The sequence below is a fragment of the Symsagittifera roscoffensis genome, chromosome 6, assembly GCF_963678635.1.
Source record: "Symsagittifera roscoffensis chromosome 6, txSymRosc1.1, whole genome shotgun sequence".
NCBI lineage: Eukaryota > Metazoa > Xenacoelomorpha > Acoela > Convolutidae > Symsagittifera > Symsagittifera roscoffensis.
This window is the reverse complement of record NC_087067.1, coordinates 5,626,845-5,651,814: the sequence shown is the minus strand read 5'-3', so window position 1 is coordinate 5,651,814 and position 24,970 is coordinate 5,626,845. Positions and strand designations below refer to the sequence as shown.

Here is a 24,970-nt window from a genome sequence, read left to right as displayed (position 1 = left end):
CTATTTTGACAGCAAAGATGGAAACCTAATTAGTTAACATAAGTTTTTAAATTCATCATTGCATTTTTGTTATAAAAAACGTGGCAAATGCATCAAAGCGACAAGTCTAACGGTCTTATGGTGTCTACCAAGCTGGTGTTCTTGCATTAATATATAATATGAACATATCAGTTTCAAATGGTATGTACAACCAGTTAGAAATAATTTTTTTTTCATTATTATTAGACTGAACTTTTTTGCTAGCGCAGCGAGTTTCGGTCTAATTTTTCTTTGGCGTGGAAAATTATGTTCAAGTTCAACCAACTCAGTTTTTCTCAAATTTCGATGGTAGTATCTGAGATTTCACCTGAACAGTTGTATGCTGTTACTTCTATTTTATGAAGCTCAGGTGTTTTACTTATTCTTAATCATAACTTCTCAAGAGACATGATGGTGCTGTTGTAATAAACAAGAGAAAAACAATCAGTTTCTAACGTAGAAAAGAGCGATGGTTATCTGCCTGCGGCTTTGCTTATAAGCTTGATATTCGCTTCTTAAGAACTAAATCAGCTATTTTATGGTCCCTATTCAAATAACTTAGAAGAAATATGAGTTGCAAGATAACAGTTGAACTATAGGACGACCAGTTATAGTTCTGTCATATCATGACTGTTGTCAATTTGATGAGTAATTAGTGCTGATTATCTCTTTTTACACATATTTTGTGTTTGCGGTTGCATTTCGTTTTACTTAAACTGACTTTCGGTCACAGAACGCTTCGTAAATTAAAACTAGGACCACATAATTTACTAACACAACAAGAAGTTATGACCGATTTATTAGAACCTGTTTCTGATCTTCATGACGAGCAAAAGCTTCTTAAATATCTTCCCCACGTTTTGAAGTACCAAGACGATACGTTTCAAGACCGGAACCTGCCAGTGCCTGATTTACAAAAAACATTGGACAAGTATTTGAAAACATTGGAGCCTATTTTGAACCTTGCCCAGATGAAACGAGCCATTAAGGTACAAGGTAACAATATTGTTTTTTTTCGAGTCAGGAGGAAGCCTTGATTTCCTTTAATGGCCCTATGACTACCATTTTAGAATGTTTGCATGAACAGGCAACAAAAGTTTCTCTCATTTGAAACGCTAATTGTTGATAGCTTAGCTTCTAGTTATGGATCTGCAGATAAATTTTGGGCAATTTAAGGTACGTTCAACGTGGTGTCCGGTTAAAAAGTCGACTGCTGTTAAGTTGACAACTTTTTTTGTTGGGTCTGTTACACGACTCTACACGCAATTCTCGAAATTGAAAAATAAGGACTGCTTTCTCATTTGTTTCGCTCATATTTGGCACGAGAGCAAACTGTGTGCGTGAATTAGCATTGACTTGTTTAGTTTATGAAGCGAATTGAATTTTAATGACTGACCGCGGAATACTTGTCTTAAGTGGGAGCTAAGCATGTTTTCATGACTATCTATTTTGCTTTAGTGTTACTGGTCTGCTAAAAAACTCTTTTTTCTTTTCTTTTGTATTCATGCAAGACGAAAAAATTATTGCAGGATATTTTTTGTCTGGTTGAATTTATGACACGGCAATTTTTTTCTACCAGACCACAAAAGCATAAGTCAAATAAAGCAGTCAGTTCTAATGCAAATTGATTTTTTATCAGATCAGCATTTTGCCAGATCAATTTTTAACAAACTAAAATGTTTTCACGATAATTTTACCAATAGGAAAACCTGAATTGATTTATTATTATATTGTTTTGTTTTCTAATAGATTTTTTATCTACAGAATTTTTCCAATAAAAGTTTTCCGATAGATTTTTTTCCAATGGAAAATTTGTAAGAACTTTTATCTGAGAGTTTGGAAAGAATATACAACCAAGCAGTTTTAAGTCTTACATAATCCTGAGCTTCGAACAGTTTGAAGTTGAATCAGTGCTATTCTGAACCAAAACTTGTCTTAAGATAGAAACCTTAAAGATTTAAAAGTTATCGGTCTAGCTCTCGAAAACTTTATCTTTGGACAATCGCCTACGATAATCCTACGTCTTACTTGCACACGCGGCCGCATCTCTTCGTTGCTCATTTTCTCAAAATTTTCCAAAATGTGGAAATATGGAAAAGACCGGTCTGCAAAAGCAGGTATTCATAATTGCCAAAGAAATTGTAATCGCGTAATTACATTGGTGAAGGACTAACAAGCCGAAAATCAAAATCCAACGTGAATACGGGCAAACGTATTGAGCAGTTTGCCGGTATTAAGCTGCCAAACTAGCGTTTTTAATACAAAATCCAAAGTTGAATTTAATACTCTTCTCTTATGGGTTCTAAAAGACCACTTATTATTTTGAGAAAAAAATTTCATTTATTGGTCAGCTTAGCACCAAAAATGTTTGATTTCTAAAATGTTTGATTTCTCTTTGGAAAGTCGAATATAATTATTGCGAAGATGTATGTTTTCTACACATAATTCTGGTAGTCTTATATGCTCCTTGATCATTAGCCACCTATAAAAGCAATCAGATACGTGGGGTTCCGGACGCCATAAAATCCTCGGCAACATACGGCAAATTGCTTTGTCCAGTTAAATTTTTTAAGAAAACTTCTGAAAAATGTTTTAGGTTGTTTCTGAAATGAGGCATGACCCCGTTCTAGCAGAATGTCAGAAACTTCTAGAGGAACGTGCCGACAGCTCTCCAAACTGGGTACACTTTTTTGTTTCATGCTTACTGATAACAAACAACTCGATCATGTTTGGGCATACCAATTTTTTTCCTATTTTCTTGGACATTTTTGTGGGTTTTCTAAAATGGCTTTCAGAATTAATTTTGAGTCGGTCGGCCAAGAACGGAGGTTGTAATTTAGCACCAAAAAGACCCTTTTTGGATGTTGAAAGGGTCTACTCCCTAAAAATACCCTTAAGACGCAGTTGTTTCTAAACCCTAAATATTTCAAAAGCTCCTTTTTTAAAGTCTAAAATTTTTAAATACAATTTATCTATTCTCTGAAAGTTTTTTCCACATTTAACCGTTTTTAAAGACTCCTTTGATGAGCTCTAAAAAAAATTTATTAAGGTCAACTTATAAAACATGAAAATTTTTTACGCACTCTCTACCCACATTTTTTTCTACGTTTAAACAATTTTTAAAGACACTTTTGATGAGTTCTAAGAAAATTCATGGGAATCAACTTCTAAAACATGGAAATTTTCTACGCACTCTTTGCACACATCTTGTAAGCACTAAAAATTTTCATAAAAATGTTTTTAAATCCTTAAGGCTTTCCCTTAAGATTTTCAGAATTAGGGAATTTAGGGAAAAAAGGTTTTTTGAAACTCGAGGTATAGAAAATCAAAATTTGAAGAAGCCTTAACAAACCTAAAAAGTTTCCAACTGCTCCTTTTCTTAATTTCCCTAATCCTGAAAGTTCTAAGCAAGGGCGAATTTGAGATTTTTTTGACCCGATGATGTCGGATTTCCAGAAAAAAAACGCTGAACGATCATTTTTACAAAAAAAAAAAAATTAAACCACTCATTTTTTCAAAAACTCAATAATGACCACGTTTTGACTAAATTTTCGGACCTTATTGGAAAGCTTTGACTTCCGTAACCTCAATATACACCCGCACCTGTTTCTAAACGCTATAATTTTTCCTGGGGCTATTTTTCCAAACCTCCAAATCTTTCAAAAGAATTTCTTTTAAAATTTTTCTAACGGTTTGTTTTCTAAAGTTTCAAAATTTTCTAAATGCTCCCGAAACCCTAAAACTATTCTGAAAATTTTTTTGTGAGCCCTTAAAACTTTGAAAGACAGTTTTTCTGAAACTAAATTTTTTCTAAATTAAAAACTTTCTGAAGAGACTTCTTTTCTAAACGGCTTAGAAGAAAATACTTCCGAGAAATTGGAGTGCTAAGAAAAGCAGCCCGTAGAAAATTTTTGGTGTCAGAAAAGATCATTTTAAAAAATTAAAAGGGTATCCAATGAAACGTTTTTTGAGTTTTCAAACGGACGGAGCCTCTGAAAACTTTTAGGTCTGAAAATAAATTCCAAAAAAATTCCAAGACCAATTTTCAATTTAGGTGCGAGGTGGTCTTCTCATAGAGTAGTTTCGGATAAGGGTACACCGTCTGTTCGTTACGCTATCTATTTCCTTTCACGGCCGTATATCTTCGTACAACTCCTTAGTCTAATGCAAATCCTAATCGTAGTCGTATAACTTATATTTCCTAGTCTCAATAGATCTAGAGGTATACTGATTTATCGCGAAGTTAGAGGAGAGAAGAAAGGAATTAGTTTCAATCTTAACTATTAATTTTCTGACTGAAACTAAGAATAGCTTAGCTTTACAATTTATTGTAAGTTTCAATCATGGATCATGATTGGTTAGTTATTAATATTTTACAGTGAGAAATATCAAAGTATAAAATGAAAACTTGTTTTAAACTGATTCGATTTTTCTAAACCCTTAAAATATTTGAAACAATTTTTATTTAATTTTAAAAAATCTCAAGAGCGGCGTTTTTCCAAGAAGGTTTTTTGTGGAATATCGTCAGATCAGTTTTGCGGGGGATCAAAAGTTTTTTAAATGGCTGATTTATAAAAGATTGATCAAATATTTTCTAAGAAAGGCCCATATCATTAAAAAAGTTCTTGCTCGCGCCAGTAAAAACCTTCTAGTTTTTGAGCCTCCGCAAAACTCCGCCAATGCTTCATTATTTCTATCCTTTTCTCAGCTCGCAGATTGGTGGCTGAATGAGGCGTACCTTAACTGTCGAGAGTCGCTTGTAGTCAGTGTGACCTCTGCCTACCCATTCAGTCTGCCCAGTCCCTTTCCAGATGTGCAGAGCTGGATTGCATTTGCAACTCAGCTGGTTTGCGGACAACACATGGCTATGGAAAAAATACAAAGGTAAAATTTTATGAAACTGATGTAAATTTAAAACCAAAAATAGATCAAAAATAATATGCAGCAAGTGAAATAAAAAAAAATAGGCTTCTAGGTTAGTGGTAAAAGTGTTATAAGAAAAATAACAAGGATAGCTGATTTCTGAGCAGTTATCAAAAATTATGAATTATCAGTAATTTAGAAAAAAAATCAAAAATACAGAAAACTTATGAAAAATTGAAAAAATGTTCAGTTTTTTAGTAAAAAACTTCAGTTTTTTCAAATGTGATTTGGGCTGTGGGAGAGGATATCAATAAAGCTGGGTCGAATTTTGCTCTGCGCTGTATAAAAGTCGGAAAATGAAAACTTTAAAATTAAATTTTGTTTTCTTGACCGACACGAGGAAAAATTTTGAAGATTTTTTTTGTAAACTCTCTTAGGGAAGGATGGAGTACAAAACACACACCTGTGTAATAAAAAAGCACCCTTCTTGATTTTTCATTTTAGCGAGGAGTTCGTAGATTTGTTTCGGCTTAAAAATGAAGCCAACAATAAGAGAAGAGATTGCGGATCCTGCATCCTTCAGTACTACAGAAGTTTCAGCGCGTGTAGAATTCCGAGCGAAGGAGCCGATGGTTTCGTAGTTTATCCGAATGGAGCTCCCAACGGTCCTAGACATATTGTAGTCATGTGTCGAAATATGGTATGCTTTTTTTGCATCCTAGAAAGACAATTTTGCCAAGATTTTTTTCTGCTTTTGTGCATGCAGTGCTTTTGAAAGGTATTCAGAAGTAAAGAGAGAAATTAGTGAAGTTGTAGGAATTCGTAGTAGTTTTTTTGACTGTTTGTAAGACGTAGACTGTGGAAATCGAAATTTTGTTCTGTGCTTTTGCGCAACGCATTTAATCAACTCAGTTCACATAAGTTAATAATTTATAAACGGTTAGAAAAAAAATTAGCAAGTCAATAAACTATAAACGGTTAGCAAAGTGTAAATTTTACAATTTATGAAACTATAAAATGTTTCACGCTAAAATAACTTGCGATTAAATGAATTTTACTGTGCTTTGCCCATATTGATAAATCATATATGTAATTTTTTCATTTCAGCTATTCTCGGTTGACATTCTGGATCAAAAAAGGAGACTACTAGCCCCGGGAGAAATTTTCGAGCGACTTTTAAAAATCTACACGTCTTGTACTTCAATATGGCTGGATGATGAAACCGATGTAATTCCTGCTGGACTTTTGACCTGTCAAGATCGAGACTCCTGGGCAGCGCAATATTCGAAACTAAATGCAGGTGAATCAATATTTTCAATAACTTTGTATGGTTGCAGGGGCGGATTTAGGGGGGAAGCTTCTTTTCCTCAGGGATTCGACCCCCTGCCAACCCACAGGGGCCTCCCTTTTGTACTATTTTGAGATATCCATGTTTGTTGACGGACCGTAAAATATTTCTAAAGGCGCCTTTGGCGCCAATATATATTAATTTCGAGGGGGGAGCCTTTTTTGGCCTAATTTGGCCTATTTTTATTTCAAAATTTTGAAAATCAGCCGCCCCTCTTGAGAAAACTCTAGATCCTTCCTTGTTTGATTGGTAAGTAACTCAGTAGCCTAGTATTTTAGATCCACACAACCGAATCATTTTCCGCACAATAGAGTCCAGCATTTTTGTTCTATGCCTGGACTTTGAGCCCGTTGTGAATTGTGAAGTTCAAAATGGTACAACTGCCTCAGTTGATGAAAAGAGGAAACGAATTTCGGAGTGGGGATTGATTTCCCTCCACGGTGGAGGATCAAAAAAGCACTCGTGCAACAGATGGTTTGACAAGGCCATTCAGGTGGGCCTAGTTTATCAGGCGACAAAAGAAAGTAGCTTGAGTCTGGAATTTTGGGGAGGAAGATGTCAACTTGGTTCTAAGTTCGAAAGTTGGAATTTTCAGCCAATCAGAATTAAGCATTGTACGCGCAGCGCTTAGCAAAGTTGATTCAAATTAAATGATGCTGGGATGGAGGGTTTTAACGTGGTAACTTTGGGGGGATGTTAATTAGATCCAAAGTCTAAGAGCCCAACACCGCGTATATTAGTCTTTTGTCTCGTGAAGAAATAGTTTTAATGTTATTCTTTAAACAGTTTCTCAGATGGTTTCACATTATTTGCATTATTTGATACTCATAACTCTCCTCGCTATGAAACTCACTAGAGTATAAATAGCATCAAGAATCAGTCGCAAAACCTTAAATCAGCAAAAAATACTTTGTATTATTTTGGTTCTTGAGTTCACAATAAACGTTATCTAGATAAAAAAAAACTTACACAAAGTGTTTATTTTTTGTTCTGAAAGTCTAAAACGGCAACTGCTCAAATGGCATAATTCCCAAATGGTGCAAAATCAAATTGTTTCCCAAATGGTTGAAACAAATCCAATAAAGGCCTGAAAAATTTGAGAAGGCGCGAAATAGATCTTTCCAGACAGTTTTCACGCCTTATTTTTGTTCACTTGCCAACAATTTACTGATATCTCATCCATCAATTCAACCAAGCATCTTTTTTAAAATGATCCTCAAAGTTGGATTTTAAAAATTTTGTGAGTTTAAAGCCTGACAAAATGAAGAAAACTTGGCGAGGTGATTTTATAGGCGACTCTACATAGGTCACCTAGCTGATTTGACCCAACAAAAAAATAAGGAAGCCTAAACGCAAAAATTTGTAACGTGACACAGAGAATCAAAGCTCGAATGGTTGATATCGACGAATATTAGGGTAGTATTTCAGAAATATGCCAAAACTTGTAAAATTTGAAACCAATTTGTTTATTTCTTTTTCGTTGAATATTCCTGTCATGTTAAATTCATTTTAATTAAAGCCACATCGCAAACTATATTGTTTATGCCATTTGGGAAATTTCAAATTTTATGCCACTTAGGATTTTTTTTTGAAAATTGTGCCGTTTGAGAAATTTTAATTATTTATCCCTAGTGGGACATTAGCCATTTGAGACGTAATTATCTCAAACTACCAGAAATCAAAGGTTTTAAAACTACAGTGCTGATTTAAATTATTCGGACAAAATGAACAAAATTTGAAAATTTGAACCCATTTTTATCAAATTAGGTTATGATTAGACAAAAAGGAAAGAGAGCAAAATTTGCTCAGAATTTCACAAGAAATTTTATGGTGCATTTTACCCCAAAGTTCTGAATCAAAATTTTACCTAAAACCTTGATTATCGGTCATCTTCTCGATTATCGGTCATCTTCTTTTCCTGCCGGACAATGATGTGAATAGGTGTGAATAGGTGTGAATAGATGTGAATAGGTGTGAATAGATATGAATAGATGAGAATAGGTGTGAATAGGTGTGAATAGGTGTGAATAGGTGTGAATAGATGAGAATAGGTGTGAATAGGTGTGAATAGATGTGAATAGATGTGAATAGATGAGAATAGGTGTGAATAGATGAGAATAGATGTGAATAGGTGTGTTTAGCAGTGTTTTGTCTGTTACCGTAGATTGTGGTTGGCATGAGTGGCTACTGGTTCGTGGTAAAGGAACACAGCAGTGTAGACGGAGTCCCCGGCAGACACTTCACCTCAATGATGCGGCATTACGCGTAAGAATACAAGCACATAATTGAATCCAAAAAATGTTTTTTTTATTAAACTCAATCGTATTTTAGCAAAAAAATAATTGAAAACTGCAAAATGTTGTTGTCGTTATTAAGAAAATTTTTCTAGAAAGTGAAAAACATTATTGTAAAAAACCGTAAAAAAACGCTTTTTTTCTAATTATCATAGTTGAATTCGCTGCAACACCCTGATGTATAAATTTTTTCAGTTTCAAATATTCAGTTAGTTGGAACAACAAGTTGGAACTCATTTTGAAAATTTGGACCAGTAAGTATGTTGTTTGTGAAAATACATACTCAAAACCAGGGGCGGATTTAGGGGGGGGGGGGGGGGGGGGGCGTGGGGCTCACGCCTACCCCCTATCTCAGGGATTCCACCCCTGCCGACCGGCTCTAAAAATTTTCTAAAGGCGCCTTTGCCGCCAAAACTTTGAGGGGGAGCGCAAGCCAAAAAAACGCGATTTTTTTGTCAACGTTTTCCAAAAAGTGCCCGAAAACGACTCAAAAATGGGCCAAAACAGCGTCTTTTTAGTGCTGTAGGAGAGCTTGGAAAATTAATTTGGTCGACTTAAAAAAAGGTCGTCAAAATTTTTTGAAAATCGACCACCCCTGCTCAAATCTCTTTTTCTGTGATCAAGGTTTAGACGATAACTGGCAAGAAATTAAACTCTTCATTTTCTTCTACAGAAATTGGGAACAAAATTTACCCAGAACAAAAATAAGAAACCAAAAGTCGCTGGTATTGCTATAACCTTTTGCGGCTGGTCATTTGCCGTTTTGTTCAGGTTTTCTGACTTTGATTTTTATCTCTAGGACATATATGAGGCTTGAGTATATCATGAATTTTAATTTGAAGTTTTAAATTTCTTTAATTGACGTAAGAATATTAATGAGAAAAGTCGAGCGAAGAAGTTGCTGTTGTTATTTTCAAACCTGATTGTGAAGCAACCGAAAGATTACAGAGTCAGTGTAATCCGCAAAAATGGTGCTGGAATAGGCAAACTATCAAAAACACTTCAAAGTCACAATTGTGATGAAATCCATTTAATAATTTATCAATTTTGGTCTTGAAGCCATAATTACGCGGAATCTTATGTCACGGGAGAGAAAAAACCTCATCGGGAATAAAATTTATAGCAGGAAAATATTTAGTTTGCAATTTTTTGTTCGATATACTGCCCGAACCATAGCGTGCAATTTTATCGAAAAAAGTTTAAATTCAAAGTTGAGTGAAGATAGCAATTTACAGTAGCAAATGTGAATAACCTTAAACAAAAAAGCAAATTGAACAAAAATAGTTAGTTTTTTTTTTACCGACAGAAGTTAATCAGACTCAGAGTTTAAACTCATATATTAACCATTAGGACAAGGTCAAAGAAAATTTCGGAGAAAAGCTGGGAGTTTATGCATGAGTCCAAACGGTAAAGTAGACGATTTCTATGAAAAAATGGCAACGTATTGGCCCGCCTTGAAAATTGAGAAAAATTAGAAAAAAAATGATTTATCAGACTTCCGCTTAGCATTTTATTATGTTGTGCACTGGAGAGCCCGGAATTACTGAAACTACTGAAATTAAAAATTTTGCTGCATTTTTCAACTTAGTTTGGCAAACTATCGAGTTACAGCTAACCACAAATCTGAAATGTGAGATCATAATACAATTATTGTTTTTTTTTTAAATTAAACAAGTAAAAAAACAGATTCATCAAGAAAAGAGACAAAATTTTCCAATTGAAGAAATACTAAATCAAAGAACCAAAAATAAAACCGAGTGCTTCGGTGGCAAAATTAGTTACAGACAAATGAAAGCAACTTCAAAGATTTGAAAGTAAATCTAGTGTTTTTCTGTTTGACCGCTCAATAAAAAAATCTGGTACATTGATACTTTGAATACAAATTTAAAACAAAGAATTTTGGAATTTTAGAAAATCTTAGAGAGTAGGAAATTTAGAAAAAAGTAAAATTTGAATAAATCGAAAAATCATCTTAAAATCAAGAAAACATTAGGAAACTTCAAGCTTTCAATCTTAACAAATGAAGGGTTAATTCAAAGCAAAATGAAAAAAAAATGGTTGGAGAACAAAAAATTCGCAGAGATGATACAAAAAAACTCAGAAGTGTTGAAATTTTATTTCTCTTGCTGACAAATTAGGCGATAAGTTCGATACTTTGTTAAACATCGAAAACAAACTATCGATATTTTATTTTGTTTTAGAAACAAACTGATGAAAATTATGAAAATGCACTGCACAAAGCTAAGACGGAAAATGTTGAGTCCAGTCGGAAAACTGCAAAAAATTTTCATTTTACAAAACTACGGTTTCAAAGTTTGATTTTCACACTACTGTCCTCGATCACTACTGCTTTTTTCGGCAATTTTTAGAGAAACATTCTTCAAGAACAATTGAAAAAGAACAAGGTTTCGTCAGACTGGCAAAATGTCTATCAGAAAAAAGAAAAAGATTTTAATTAAAACGAGAAAACGAAATCCACGCAACTAGAGGTAACAAAGTGTTTCAATCATAGACTGTGCAGGCCAAAGCATGTTCTACTTATATCAAATTTAGGCAAAAACAAGCAATTAAATCTGAAAACTCTATGATTTAGACTATCACAAGGTTCTGTCATCGGTCCCATATTTTCCTGCTCTCTAAAATTGATCTTTCCGATAAAATAAAATACTTGTAAGTAAATTGGTTTGCAGATCACAAGGTTATAACAGAAAATTTTGGATGAGAAACCCTTTCAAAAAACTTAAGATACATATTTGAGAAAAATTTTTTGAAAAAATTGTTTCTCTACTACTAAACTGGTAAAAATTAGCAAATCACAGAAAGTGTTAAGATTGTTAAAAAACAAAAAAACTACATCCAGATCGCCAGTTTTGGAGATTTTCAATTTGATCAAATTTATTGCGTTTTCCATCTTAATTTAGTTTTTGATTGCAATTTGAAATTTAAAGAGCAAGTTTTAAATCTTCAGAGAAAATTAGCAAGAAGCGCTAACTTTCTGTATACATTGAGTTAACAATTTGTGGGGACTTTTAATACCTATAATAGGCTTCCTATTGAGTCTTGAAAACTTAAGCTTTTTATGCTGAAACCTTCAAACATTTGACGGTGCGTACGAAATACGATGAGCGCGGAAATTGTTTACGTTTCATGATCTACATGTAAAACAGTTGATTGGCCATGGCAGAAAATTGTTGAGGTGATTCAATCAATAAAGCTATGAAGTCAGCAATGAACCAAGCTAACTTACAGCGATCATTTAATGGAGAGAAAAGAAATAGTATCCTGAAACCAAAAATCACAAAATAAAAATATCATTGAAACGTCTGAACAAGAGAGCAAATCATTGAAGCGTTTTATCATTACAATCGATAAAAAGATGATCAAATAATTAGCTGATAAAAAAGAAACAAATCAAAGTGTAACCTTAATTTCTCTCGGATACCATCTTGTTCAATACTTTTAGATAATTTAATATAGTGAACACGTGATTTTTAGATTTTAAATTTTAGCTAAATAGTTGAAATAGAGCTAAAATGTTGATAGTTTTCTCCTTCTTTTTTATTATTTTTTCGTCCTTAGCAATTTACTCGACATCATCATGGTTAACACTTTGTATCGCAAAATTGATTGATTATTTGATTTTTTTGTCTTTCTACAAAATTTGAGCGAGTATTGTAAATTTTTTTTCATTGGCAGTTTTTGCTCTTTTTAAGAAGAGTAAAAACAGATCGCAAGACCTGATAATCTTCTAAGATTTGTTTCAAATGATGTGAACGAATAAATGATGTTGTATGTTTTTCCATAATTAATTATTTATCAAAATTTAATTGCTTATCAGATAAGTGTTTCCAAATTTTCTGGAAAAAATACAAAAAACTTGTAGAAAAAAGTATAAAAAACAGATAGGCGCGGATCTAGGAATTTCTCGAGGGGAGGGGCAGATTTTCGAAAAAAAATTTGAAAAAAAGTCGACCTTTTTTTTCTTTTTAGGTCTACCAAATTAAATGGATTTTCTGAACTCTCCCAAGTCACTACAAAGACCCTAAATTGATCAAAATTTCTGAAAAAAGGCCAAAAATGGCGGTTTTAGGCACTTTTTGGAAAATTTCGACCAAAAAATCTCTCCCTCAAAATTAATCCAAATTGGCGACGAAGGCCTAGGAAAGTGTTTGATTTTTTGGTATAAATAAAAAGTCTCGGGAATTTTGTTCTAACTTTCTTCGCACTCACGCAAGATAGTTCTAAAATTTTGATAAGACGTTTCAAAACCATATTGGTTTACAAGGTTTTTTTTAATAGTTGGTTTGCCAACACTAGTGTAAAATCAGACGCTTGTATAGAAACAAAAATCCTTTACTTGATTATTTTACGGGCTGTTGGGTACATTGCAACTTTTAATGTTCTTGTCATGAATTATCACGCTGTGTGAAGGAACTATTAGACAGGTTGCTTTTCATCGCTCAATTTTAATAATTACAAAAAATATTCCGATCAAGTTTTCAGCCAGTGAAAAACTTCATTTTCCGTTGATATCAGTTTTCAATTTAATAAATTTTAAACTCCAAACAATTTTTTTAAAATCCGTGACGAGAAACTGGCCTAAATTGTTTGCTATTTTGACTAGAATTTAGTAAAAACCAGATAATTTAGACGCCAGTGAATACTTTCCACTGCAAGCTTGTGTACAGCAATTCAGAGGGAGAAAGTCGGCTAATGTTAAATTAGGTCAATTTAGCCAAAAAAGTGACAAAACTCAGTTCAGGACAATTCAGACAAATATAAAGGAGATAGTTTCTAATTGAAACACTAGACAATCTAGATTACCGACAAACCTTAAGTCATCCACAGAGTACCTATGATTCCGAATGTGAGAGCAGCGAAGAGAAGTGGAGCAACTCGGTGGAATCCCACATGCGCGAAAGACTGAATGCGCGAAAATAAAAATCAGCTAATCAGATTTCAGTAATCTATAATTTGGAAAAAAAACTAAACATTTCCAGGGACTGAATATTGATATCGGCCGAATATAAAAACGGCAGAAATATGCAAAATTTTCAAATTGTCACTGACCGCTGCCGAATTGGAACACATTTTATATTTCAAGCGCTTCGTTATGAAAGAAGCAAATTATTGCTTCATTTAATTCATTTTAGTTGAATAGCAATTGCGATACTAGTTTACTTGTTTGGTCCCTCGAAAATGTTGTGGTCCCTAATAAAAACAGAGTTGTTTTGCATTTTTTATTGATTATACGAGAGGAAACCACCGACGTAATAATACAGGCCTACAGGAGTAGTAGTAGCAGCCTAGCTACTGTAGTGGGTTCGAATGCGGCTATCAAAGACAAGGCGTGGGTGCGAATCCCGTTCTATGATGGCTTTTGTTTTTATTCAATTGACGGGACCAATCATGTAAACCAGTTTTGTCACGGGACCAAAGAAGTTAACTAGTTCCGCAATTGCTTCTTTTTAAAAATCGACTTTTGGCTCATTTTGTTTTCGGTCCTTCTCCCACGACGAGTTTTTTCGCCCATTCGGTCCTTTGCGCATGAAAATAGCCCCCGAACGACACCTGTCGTTAGTTGGCAATACTGACCAAATGTCTTTGACTGAATTGTCTCAAAAATTTGACCAAGTTATCTCACTTTAATTTTATCTGAGATGACGCAGCGTTTTTCAAGTGGAAAGCAGAAATAGCCATGTGATCCGTTTTGGAAGTTATAGTCTGCAAAATCGTCGGCTACAGGTTTTATCAGTTGGAAAAAAGAAAGCAAAACGGGTCTTTTTACTTATTCCGCACAATCTTCCATGTATAAATCCTGAGTGCAACACTGATAGTTTTGGTTGATTTGTTTAATACAAATGCGATCACTTTACTCTTAAGCCGACTTCTAACAAGGCCGAATTTTGCGCAGATACGAAAGTGATCATTTTTCCTTTGAGCTGTTTTCTGTGTTTTTTTTCTACTCTGGGTAAAACTCTGGAGCAAATTTGAAATAACTTTGAATAGTTTGCCAAACATTCTTCTTCATTTTAGACCAATTCGGCTTATTTATAATTCGACTTAAAATTGTGAACAAACCATTTTGAAATGGCACTGAAGTTTGATTGGCTGATTCTAGCCAATAAGATTGAAGCAAAACAGTTTCAGTTCAAAATGCTGAAATGATGATTTTGGGCGGAATAAGTAAGAAGACCCGCAAAAACAAAAAAATTGTTGTATTAATCTCGAAGAGTTTTCGGATCTCTAATAATTCCCCCTCTCTTTTACAACAGGGGGAGGGATCGTTGCTATGTACAAGTTCGCATCTGCTCAACCGTTTATGCTAAGTCAATTCATTTTAGGGGCGGCAATTCGCTATTAGATACCAAAGGGGGGAATAGTTAAAGAGTTCCGACTTTTCAGAAAAGAAGGTTGTTTCCGATTTTATTAAATTTCGTAACTAATGTGATAGCTATTTCACTTCTAGAACACTTTGTGCTTATTGCAGAGCAACAGGCTATCAATTTTCTGTTTAGGGAAACAGTTGAGTTTGATCACACGGCGAAGCGGGATATTTCAAAGAGTTCCGATTCAGTCAAACCACTGATCTTCAACTTCGATGCGATTCTAGATTTACAAACTATAATTGAGAACGCAGTAAAAGAAGTCGACAAGTGAGTACCAAGGATCAACCTTAAATTCCCGCCCGCGTAAGGATTTCATTTGCATGCTTTGAATCACCTAAATTAATATATCTTTTCTACTATAAAATTTTTACCAATTGAAGAGGTTGAACAGTTGATCCCGTACAATGAATTCAAAATTTCGGAGCTTATTCGTGAATCTGAATCTTTTTGATTTGAAGCAAAACCCTGGTTGACTTCTATACGAAAAAAAGCTTATCATTCAATTCCATTTATGAAAATTGTATGATGAGCTTTTTTCCATACAAAAAATCCAAACTGAAGAATTTTTTTTTTCAATTTTGATTTTGGTCGCTAAGCCAGTTTTTAGAACAGAAAGGCTTTCTAGATTTTTTTGGCGAGCAAAAATTTCAAATTTTTGCTCATAACGTATTCCACATACTTAAAAAATTTCGGCACTGTCGACCATACTTTCACTTTTGGAACTGTTGTACTCCGGCACCTTTGAATAATGCCCCCGGGTTCTCTTCTGTAACAAAGATCCACCCTTTATATGTTCTTTGTGAACAAGTCCAGTTTTTTCATCAAGTAAAACGTTATGCGGGTGATTTATTGCTTTTAGTTTTCTAAAAAATCTGCAATCTGATTGGATCAATAAACTAGTAGGGGAGTCCGCGCCTTTTGCAGAAGAAGAAATTTTTCCTAACCAGTAATCAACTTTCCAGGGTTGTAGCTGATCTGGATCTGGAGGTGTGTTTCTTTACATCATTTGGCAAGGAAGTGATTAAGCGACTGAATCTCAGTCCAGATGCATTCTTCCAAGTTTCGCTTCAGCTGGCCATGTTCAGGTTACGATTCAACCGAAAATCTTTCTCAGATAGCCCGACCATAAGTGACCTAGGCTTGCGTTTAGAGATGACAGCGCATACTTTTTTGTGTTCGTTTCGGTCGAGCTCTGATTTATTAGAATAACAGACGGAATGAATTTGAGAAAATATTGTCATAAACCAAAAAAAGCTTCAGACCGTAACGATTTGCTTTTTGCTTTTTTCCATGAGAAATAAATTCATTCACTTAAGATTTGTGCAGTGTACTTAACAATTACCCCCTATGATATCTACTAAAAAATTGCCACTTCTATAAATAAAAGCTGTCAATTAGCACTAGAGTTTGAGTTTTCTATTTAAAATTCAGTTTTCGCTGAGTTCTAATGGGACACAAATTTGACTTGAAATACCTGCTTGAAAGAGGATAATTTATAATTCTTAAGTAGATTCAAGATTTGTCACAAAAGCCGCAAGCAAAAAAAGAGAAGGCCAAATTTTACTATCATCCAGTGGACTGGTAGACGCTACTCTCATGCAGAAGTGACAGAATGTTTAAGACTTTCAAACAACAATCGTTCCTTTTCCAGCTTATATTTGTTCAGAATTTTGAATACTCTATTCTGATTGGCTGACTAAATAAAGTTTTTGGGAATTCGATGCTGTGGGAATGACAGGTTACACCCCTTCCCTCTGCGCCTTATTTATAAGCAACTAGTGTTTTGGTACTGGCAACCAAGCAGCACGCATCAACCCGAATGCGTTATTGTTCCGACTTTCGATACGAAATTAACGGAATATTTGTGCTCGGGGTGGGTTTTTTCTTCAGACAAATTTTGACTTTTTAACTAGTCATTTTTGACGGAAATTTTCTTAGATCATTCAAAAGGTATTATTGTCCTTAGCTTAAATTTGAAAAGATATTTCGCCTGTGATTTTTTTTTAAGTTATGGGGTTTAAAGATTTAAAGATTGCCATTTTGGCCAATTTGGGACAACTAACGTCATTTTTCGTAAAGTTATGGGGGTTTAAAGATTGCCAATTTGCGACAATTAACGCGCGATATATTTCGCGCTATTAACGCGTAAGCGGAGATTTAATCCGTCTTAGAAATTGTTCCAAATTGGTTGAAAGACGCTTATTTGCCATAGTTGATTTGTTACAATGAACGAAATTTATTCTTTTGTATTTTATATGGCGCGTGGGGGTATGATCTCATAAAAAAAGTTCAAATTTTAGAAAAAAATTTTTTCATTTTATTTTATTACATTTATTTTTTTAATGTTACTACTGCTCCATAAACCTTAAAAGGCAGTCGGAACATTCAGCGCTTCGCCCTGATAGTAGCAGTCTTGTCTTGTTATGGTATCCTTTTAGTTATTTCTCTCTTTTACAAAAGAGAGATTCGTTACTATGTTCAAATTTCACATATGCTTAAACGTTGAGCTACTTCTCTAACGGGGTGACAATTAGTTAAAAGGTATAAAAGGTATACCAAATTGGGGAGGGGAGAAAACAGCTAACGAGATCCTGACTATGTTGCACTCAGTCTACATTGATTTAACTCTTAGGTTTATTCAGATTCTTTGTTTTTAATCACTCAGTTTTTATTTCACAATTTAATGTTTGCGTTTTTAAGTTAATCCGCTTAAAAATCATTTTACAATATCTTGTACTGGAACTGTTTTGCTTCAAACGCTGATTGCCACATAAATAGATAGTGAATTATTGAAACCTGCAATGGCTGGTGAAACCAAACACTAACCACCGCATAGGCAGCAGGGAATCTTCTTTCTATTTAATTTATGGCTGCATTATTGTTCCAAATTGGTTGAAAGACGCTTATTTGCCATAGTTGATTTGTTACAATGAACGAAATTTATTCTTTTGTATTTTATATGGCGCGTGGGGGTATGATCTCATAAAAAAAGTTCAAATTTTAGAAAAAAATTTTTTCATTTTATTTTATTACATTTATTTTTTTAATGTTACTACTGCTCCATAAACCTTAAAAGGCAGTCGGAACATTCAGCGCTTCGCCCTGATAGTAGCAGTCTTGTCTTGTTATGGTATCCTTTTAGTTATTTCTCTCTTTTACAAAAGAGAGATTCGTTACTATGTTCAAATTTCACATATGCTTAAACGTTGAGCTACTTCTCTAACGGGGTGACAATTAGTTAAAAGGTATAAAAGGTATACCAAATTGGGGAGGGGAGAAAACAGCTAACGAGATCCTGACTATGTTGCACTCAGTCTACATTGATTTAACTCTTAGGTTTATTCAGATTCTTTGTTTTTAATCACTCAGTTTTTATTTCACAATTTAATGTTTGCGTTTTTAAGTTAATCCGCTTAAAAATCATTTTACAATATCTTGTACTGGAACTGTTTTGCTTCAAACGCTGATTGCCACATAAATAGATAGTGAATTATTGAAACCTGCAATGGCTGGTGAAACCAAACACTAACCACCGCATAGGCAGCAGGGAATCTTCTTTCTATTTAATTTATGGCTGCATTATTGTTCCGACTTTCGATACGAAAGTAACGGAATATTTTTTCTCAGGGTGGGTTTTTTTTGTTCAGAAAAAATTCGACTTTTTAACAAGCCATTTTTGACAGCATTTTTTATTATCATTCAAAAGATATTGTTGTCCTGAGCTTAAATTTGAAAAGATATTTTACCTGTGATCATTTTTTGTAAATTTATGGCGGTTTAAAGAGTGGCATTTTGGCCAATTTGGGACAATTAACGCGCGATATATTTCGCCCTATAAACGTGTAAGCGGAGATTTAATCAGTCTTGGAAATTGTTCCAAATTGGTTGAAGGAAGCTTATTCACCATAATTGATTTGCTACTAGTAGCGAAGTTTATCACTTTGTTCTTTATATGGCCTGTGGGGGAATGATTCTCACAAAATAATCTCAAAATTTTTTACACTTTTTTTTCATATTAAATTCTTTTTTTTTTACTTTTAATTTTTTCATGTTATTACTGCTTCATATACCTTGAAAGGCAGCCGGAACATTCAGGGCTTCGCCCTGATACGAGTAGTCTTGTTTTACGTTTTAATTTTTATCTGAATGCTTTTATAGTTCTTCCGCATGTGTATTTTCTTATATCGATACTATTAAGACAATTCGATGTTTGCCTTATTTTATCTACTGTCTACCTGATGAGCTGTCGGTATTTGTCATTTGAGTAATTTGAGACGTACCCGCCTATAATTTATTCCTAAGTAAGATTATAACCGATTAACATGTTGATTTTTTTGAACAATTATAATTGACTATAGTTACCAAAGTTTGGTGTTCAAAGGATTTATAATTGATCATAATCGTGATTTTTTCCAGGAGATTTCTTTCTTTTGTAATCCATTATGATAGAATATAATTCATACAGAAAACGGTTCAAATCAATTAAAATCAATTATAATCGATTATTATCTCTCTTTTGTCCCTTAAAATATAAGTAAAATAAAAAAGTAAATTCTTTCATTTTCTGTAGGTTATTATTTTTTGAACTTCGTGAAGAAAATTTCGAGGGCAACAAAATAAATTTGCCTCATTAACAAACTTACTTCAAAAAACAAAAAAACATATAGGTTTAAAAAGAATTAAAAAGTGCTAAAAACGAGTTTTCAATTTGTCACATAAACCGACGCTTTTGAAAAAAAATACAAAAAAAGCTGCTCAGATGCAAAATCAGAAGACAACATGGGCAAACTAAAGACATTAAATCAAATATAATCGATGAAAATGGATTTTTTTTGTGCATAACAAATAAATAACAAATTGGGAAAAAATAACCGATTCTAACTGTTACGAAAAATAGATGGATGAAAATCGATTATAATCGAGTAATTTGTATGATAACTGATTATATTTTGCTTTTAAGGAAAGAAAATATAATTGATTAATAATTGTCGTAATTGTCTGCCCCATATAATGCATCCATTAAAAACGATTAATGATCACGTTCTTTTATTTATGATTAATGATCACGTTCTAATGATCACCTTCTTTTATTTTACGGCAATCTTGCGAAAAAATTTATATCGATCAACAATGAACATTTCAGGAACTGAAATGGATTTTAAATCAATCTAATTAGATCTTTCTTGAAAAATTTGGATCAATATAAGTGTCTAAAAAATCTATTTAAATCGATTTGGATGGGTTTTTGACTCCCTAAAATCTTTCTAAGTCTCACTTTTATCCATCTGAATCTCACTAAAATCTATGTAAATGCTTTTTAAAAGACCTCTGAGCAGAAAAGTTTAAGTGACGAAAAAACATGATATTAGAAAACAATTGAAGTCTTTTGCTTGATATTTAAAATAAAAAGAAACGTGCTAAATATTGTAAAGCTAAAGAAAACGGTCCCAGAAAATAAAATTTTGAGCAGAAAATTTTGTAGAAAAATTAAGAAAATGGTCAATATAAGAACTCAAAAATATGCAATGAAATCATAAAATGTTATCAACATATAAAAAATAATTTCGTCTTTGTATTATGCTACTGCATACGCTATGGATTTAAAATTTAAAATGATGGGCATTGACTGAATCCAACACAATTTGAAAACTGATGATTTTCGAATGAAAAAATTGACGTAAGTCGATTCAAATCCGTTTTAAACCGAAACAAGTTGAGACTGAAGAAAAATGGGTTTAAGTCGATTTATATCGATGTAAGCTGGTCTTAAATTCCAGCTAAAAAGTTGATCTAAATCGATTTAAAATCGATTTGGATCGATTTTTTAGCTGGGATTTAAGATCATTTTACATCGATTTAAAATTGATCCAAATCATTCTTAACTTCTATTTATTCTTCGTAATTTTCTTTTACTAATTCCGATCTCAAATAAATCTTAAAACATTTATTTAACTAAAAATGATCCTAATTCATTTTTGTCAGTGTGAGTAGTTTTGCGCTCAAAATTTCTTCTTCACGGAGTTTCCATTCTTTCAGATTTTTAAATTGTTTAATTTCGTCTTTTTCTGTCTTGATTTTGATTTTTTTTGGCTCAAGTTAACATCCGTCACCCTAAAGTGATTTGTGGATATGAATGTTAATTTGATTCGTCTTTTCAAAGTTCAACCAATCGAAATTGACTATTTTTACTTAGGGGTAAACACTTTTTTTTTTCAAAATATGTAATGGAATAATAAGTCTAATTGGTCAATTTTGGGTGTTCAATTTTTTATGTCCATTTTTTAATCTAGATATCGGCAGAATCTGTTAGATGTAGAAGCGAGTCAGCAGCTGTTGGTTCCCACTTACGAGAGTGGATCATTGAAAAGCTACAGGTGGGGTCGAACAGAAACCATCAGATCAGCCACCAATGAAGCCCTACAGCTGTGCAGAGCTGCTGCAAAGACGGACAACACAGTTAGAATAAAATGATCTAAATCTCTTCAACTATTCCCCTCTTGGAGGAATATTCTCTTAACGGAATGAACAAATGAGCTATAATTCTCAAATAATCAAACATCCTTCAAATTTTTCAGAACTGAATTTTTTGAACTTTGAATTCTGATTGGTTGACAGATTTTTCTCGGATTTTGTACTGATTTCACTCGGGATTTTTTCAACCCATCCTTTTTAAGTGAGTTTTGTGCGATTGCCTTGCATGCAAAGAATCAGATTATAGCCTTTCAAGGCTCTTTTCATATTTTGACAGAGGAATAAGAAGGGCGGAATAAATTGTGCAGAATAAGAAAAATTTCGAGTATAATATTAGCTCTACTGACTAAATTGATTCATCCAGGTGTTTCAATCAGTATGAATTTAGTTTTGTTGCACCTTCACAAAAACAGCTTTTAAATTTTTCAAATTTAAACGCGCCTCTGCTCAAGTAAATTGAAAAAAAAATAAAAGCATACCCGGTTGCTGTTCAACAAGCCAGAAAGTTCGACCCTCGTCATAATTGCAAAAAAAATAGACAAAAAATTGTTTTTGGGTTTTTATTTTTTTAAAATTGTCGCAAAAATTTTCGTGAGATGCGTAAAATTCGTGAGATCTTCCATAAGCAATAATTACGACTTCAACAGAGTTGAGCCTTTGAACATCATTTTTCACAAAATGCATTAAAAATTAATTCAATATATATTTTTTTCACCTTATAATTGTGTGTACTTAGATCAAAAAAACATCCCCCACACCCAGGGGCGGATCTAGGATTTTCTCGAGGGAGGGGTGCGGATTTTCAAAAATTATCGAAAATTTTGTCGACCTTTTTTATAGGTCGACTTTTTCGAGCTCTCTTTAAGCACGGTTTACTACCTGTTTGGGCCAAATTTTCTGCGCCGCAGGCAAAATTTGAAAAAACAGTCCAAACAAGGCGTTTTTAGGCACTTTTTGGAAAGTTTTGACCAAAAAATCGCGTTTTTTCGGCGCCACCCCCCCTCAAAATTAGTATATATTGGCGCCGTAGGAGCCTTTATAAAAATTTTAGGTTCCGTCACCAAAAATGGATATCTCAAAATCAAAATAGTACAAAGGGGGGACCCTTTGGGCCAGCAGGGGGTCGAATCCCTGAGGACCGTCCCCCCCCCCCCCACCCCCCGCCTCCCCACACCACAGATACCATTTTTGGATCCTACGCCAACTCATTTAACATATGATTAGTTGTTTGGCGCGGCGTTTAAAATACTCGATTTTAATTGTTTGAAGGTTCACTCTCACAACTGCCCAAAACGCATTTAGAGCTCTAAATTCGAGTAATTTATACACCGCGCCAAACAACTAAAAAGATTTTAACATCGCCAGTACTTTTTTGAGGATCCAAGTCTACAGCCCCTCCTAAAAAGTGCTATCAGAGCCCACTCTCAGTACACGAGGGAAGTGATGAAAATGGAGGGAGTAGACAGACACCTGCTGGGACTGAAGCTGGCACACAGAGAATTAGCCAGTCAGGATCCCACTCTCAAACAACCACAGCTATTCAAGGAACAGTTTCACGATTACTTCTCAGAGATATTGCTGTCTACTAGTCAGGTCAGTACCTTTTTCGGGCAACTACAAGGCCATCGGAGTCTAAAGATTTCCTAACAGCTAAGCTAGCAACCAAACATTATCATGCTAATAATATGAAAAAAAAATATGGTCATAAACTTCAGAAAAAACTATGGCCACCAAAGGATTCGAATAATTTCAGGTTCCGTCGGACGACGACTGCTTCTTGGTGTTCGGGCCCATTTCTCCCGACTGCACTGGCGTTTGCTACAATATTCAATCAGATTCAATCACTTTCGCAGTGTCGTCTTTTCACACTTCAAACATGACTGATTCAAAATTGTTCATGCAACTGGTTGAAGAAATGCTCCACTTCAACCGAAAAATTTTGCAACAAGACGAATGAACTGATTTCAAGCGTCTCACAAATAGAATAACAAAAATTAAATTAAAGCAAGACTGCTCGTATCGGGGCAAACCCATGGATATTTCGACAACCCTTTAAGGTCCTGCGATTAATTAATCTTTTAAAAGTTTAAAAGTTGATCAACTTTCAGTTTTTTTTCAGTTTTTTGTTGCAAAGCTTACCTTACAATCTATAAAATACAAAATGATGTAAGTAGCGTCTAGCGTCTAGCAACGCACTAGTAGATCCAAATTGCTTTCCTCAAGCCAGTTTGGAACGACTTCTGAGATAGATTAAATCGCCGCATTCGCTTCTTAATAGCATGAATCGAATCGCGCGTTTTAGTCCTAAATTGTCATTATTTGAGTTCAGGGCGCATATATTTTTCAGATGAAAAAAAAATCCGTTCGAAAACGACTAGCTTTTTAACTAGTCGTTTTCGAACGGAGTTTTTATTTTCAGAGTTATCCGAGCCCAAATATTCCATCCTATCTTTAAAAATCGGAACAAGAAGACTTTTTGAAAAAATCTTAGAATTGAATTATTTGCTCATCGTCTTTTCCACATGAGGTGGAAAAAATGTTAATACTTGAAATTAAAAGGAAACCAATAGACCAATTAGCCTGCCGCAAATCATTTTAAACTCGTTTTGAGTGCGGGATAATTCAAATCTCAAAAGTATTCCGCGCTACGCTTCCAGTATCATAACTAAATCTTTAAAGAGCGCATCATTCTATGATTTGGCATGATTTCTGAGCCGACTTAGTTTGTCGCTCCTGCAACAAGTAAATAGAAAACTGATAATAAGGACGCCTTAATTATGCCTCATCGGCCAAAATAATCAGAAATTCAAACCTTAATTTTTTCATGAAATTGATAGCAGGTGAAAAATCTTTTGATTTCAAGGTCAGGTATCAAAATTTTTTAGACTTTACAAAATGTGTCGCCAAAAAAATGCATGAAAAATAAGTCGAATTTTGTCGGGCGAAAAAGTTTTATGATGGAGTTAATAGCGGTGAAAAAATCAATGGAGCCGAAGAATGAATTTTCCTTTTACAAATGAAAATTCAAAAAAGTTGTTCAAATGTGTTTATTATTTGGACTTTACAAGTTGTAGTGCTACTTGGTGCTAAAAAAAAGTGTTGTATGTAAAAGCATGTGAAACAATTTTAATCTGCAAAAAAATCATTTGTAACCAAAATTAAATTAATTATTTGGTTTTGAAAACCTATTATATCTTCATGTTTTCTCATTTTACTTGTGTATAAAGAAAATTATTTGAAACTTTATTTATGAGCTTGAGTAAAAAAATTATCAGTTAACACATACCTTAGTCCTCTCGGCTAATTTAGCGTCGGTTTTAATTCTGTCGATTTAACTGCCGATGACTTTTTATCTACAATATTTTTGAAGCTGGCCAAATTAATGAAAAAAAAACTTTAAAATTTCAAAATTAACTTCTCAGAAGTTTTCGATAAAAAAAATCGAAAAGAATTCGAACTGTTTTGAAGTGCTCATGTTTCAGCATTTTGTAATTTTTCGTCAGTCTAGTTTTTTATTTGATTGCACAATATATAGTGCAGGTTAAATGATATTTTCAGGATTTAGCATTTCTTAAATTTTGAGTCTT

General features: G+C 33.8%; 1 protein-coding gene across 1 annotated transcript; it reads left to right on the top strand.

The window, feature by feature from the left end:
- Positions 1 to 433: 433 nt before the first annotated feature.
- On the top strand, positions 434 to 23,513 carry LOC134847536 (carnitine O-acetyltransferase-like). The gene is made up of 12 exons (XM_063864594.1): positions 434 to 1,007; positions 2,615 to 2,698; positions 4,727 to 4,902; positions 5,386 to 5,581; positions 5,989 to 6,181; positions 6,508 to 6,722; positions 8,394 to 8,494; positions 15,042 to 15,179; positions 15,875 to 15,997; positions 21,203 to 21,368; positions 22,761 to 22,976; positions 23,137 to 23,513. Exons 1-12 carry the CDS (start codon positions 807 to 809, stop codon positions 23,338 to 23,340), a joined length of 2,013 nt encoding a protein of 670 aa, XP_063720664.1. The 5' UTR covers positions 434 to 806; the 3' UTR covers positions 23,341 to 23,513.
- The last annotated feature ends 1,457 nt before the right edge of the window (positions 23,514 to 24,970 follow it).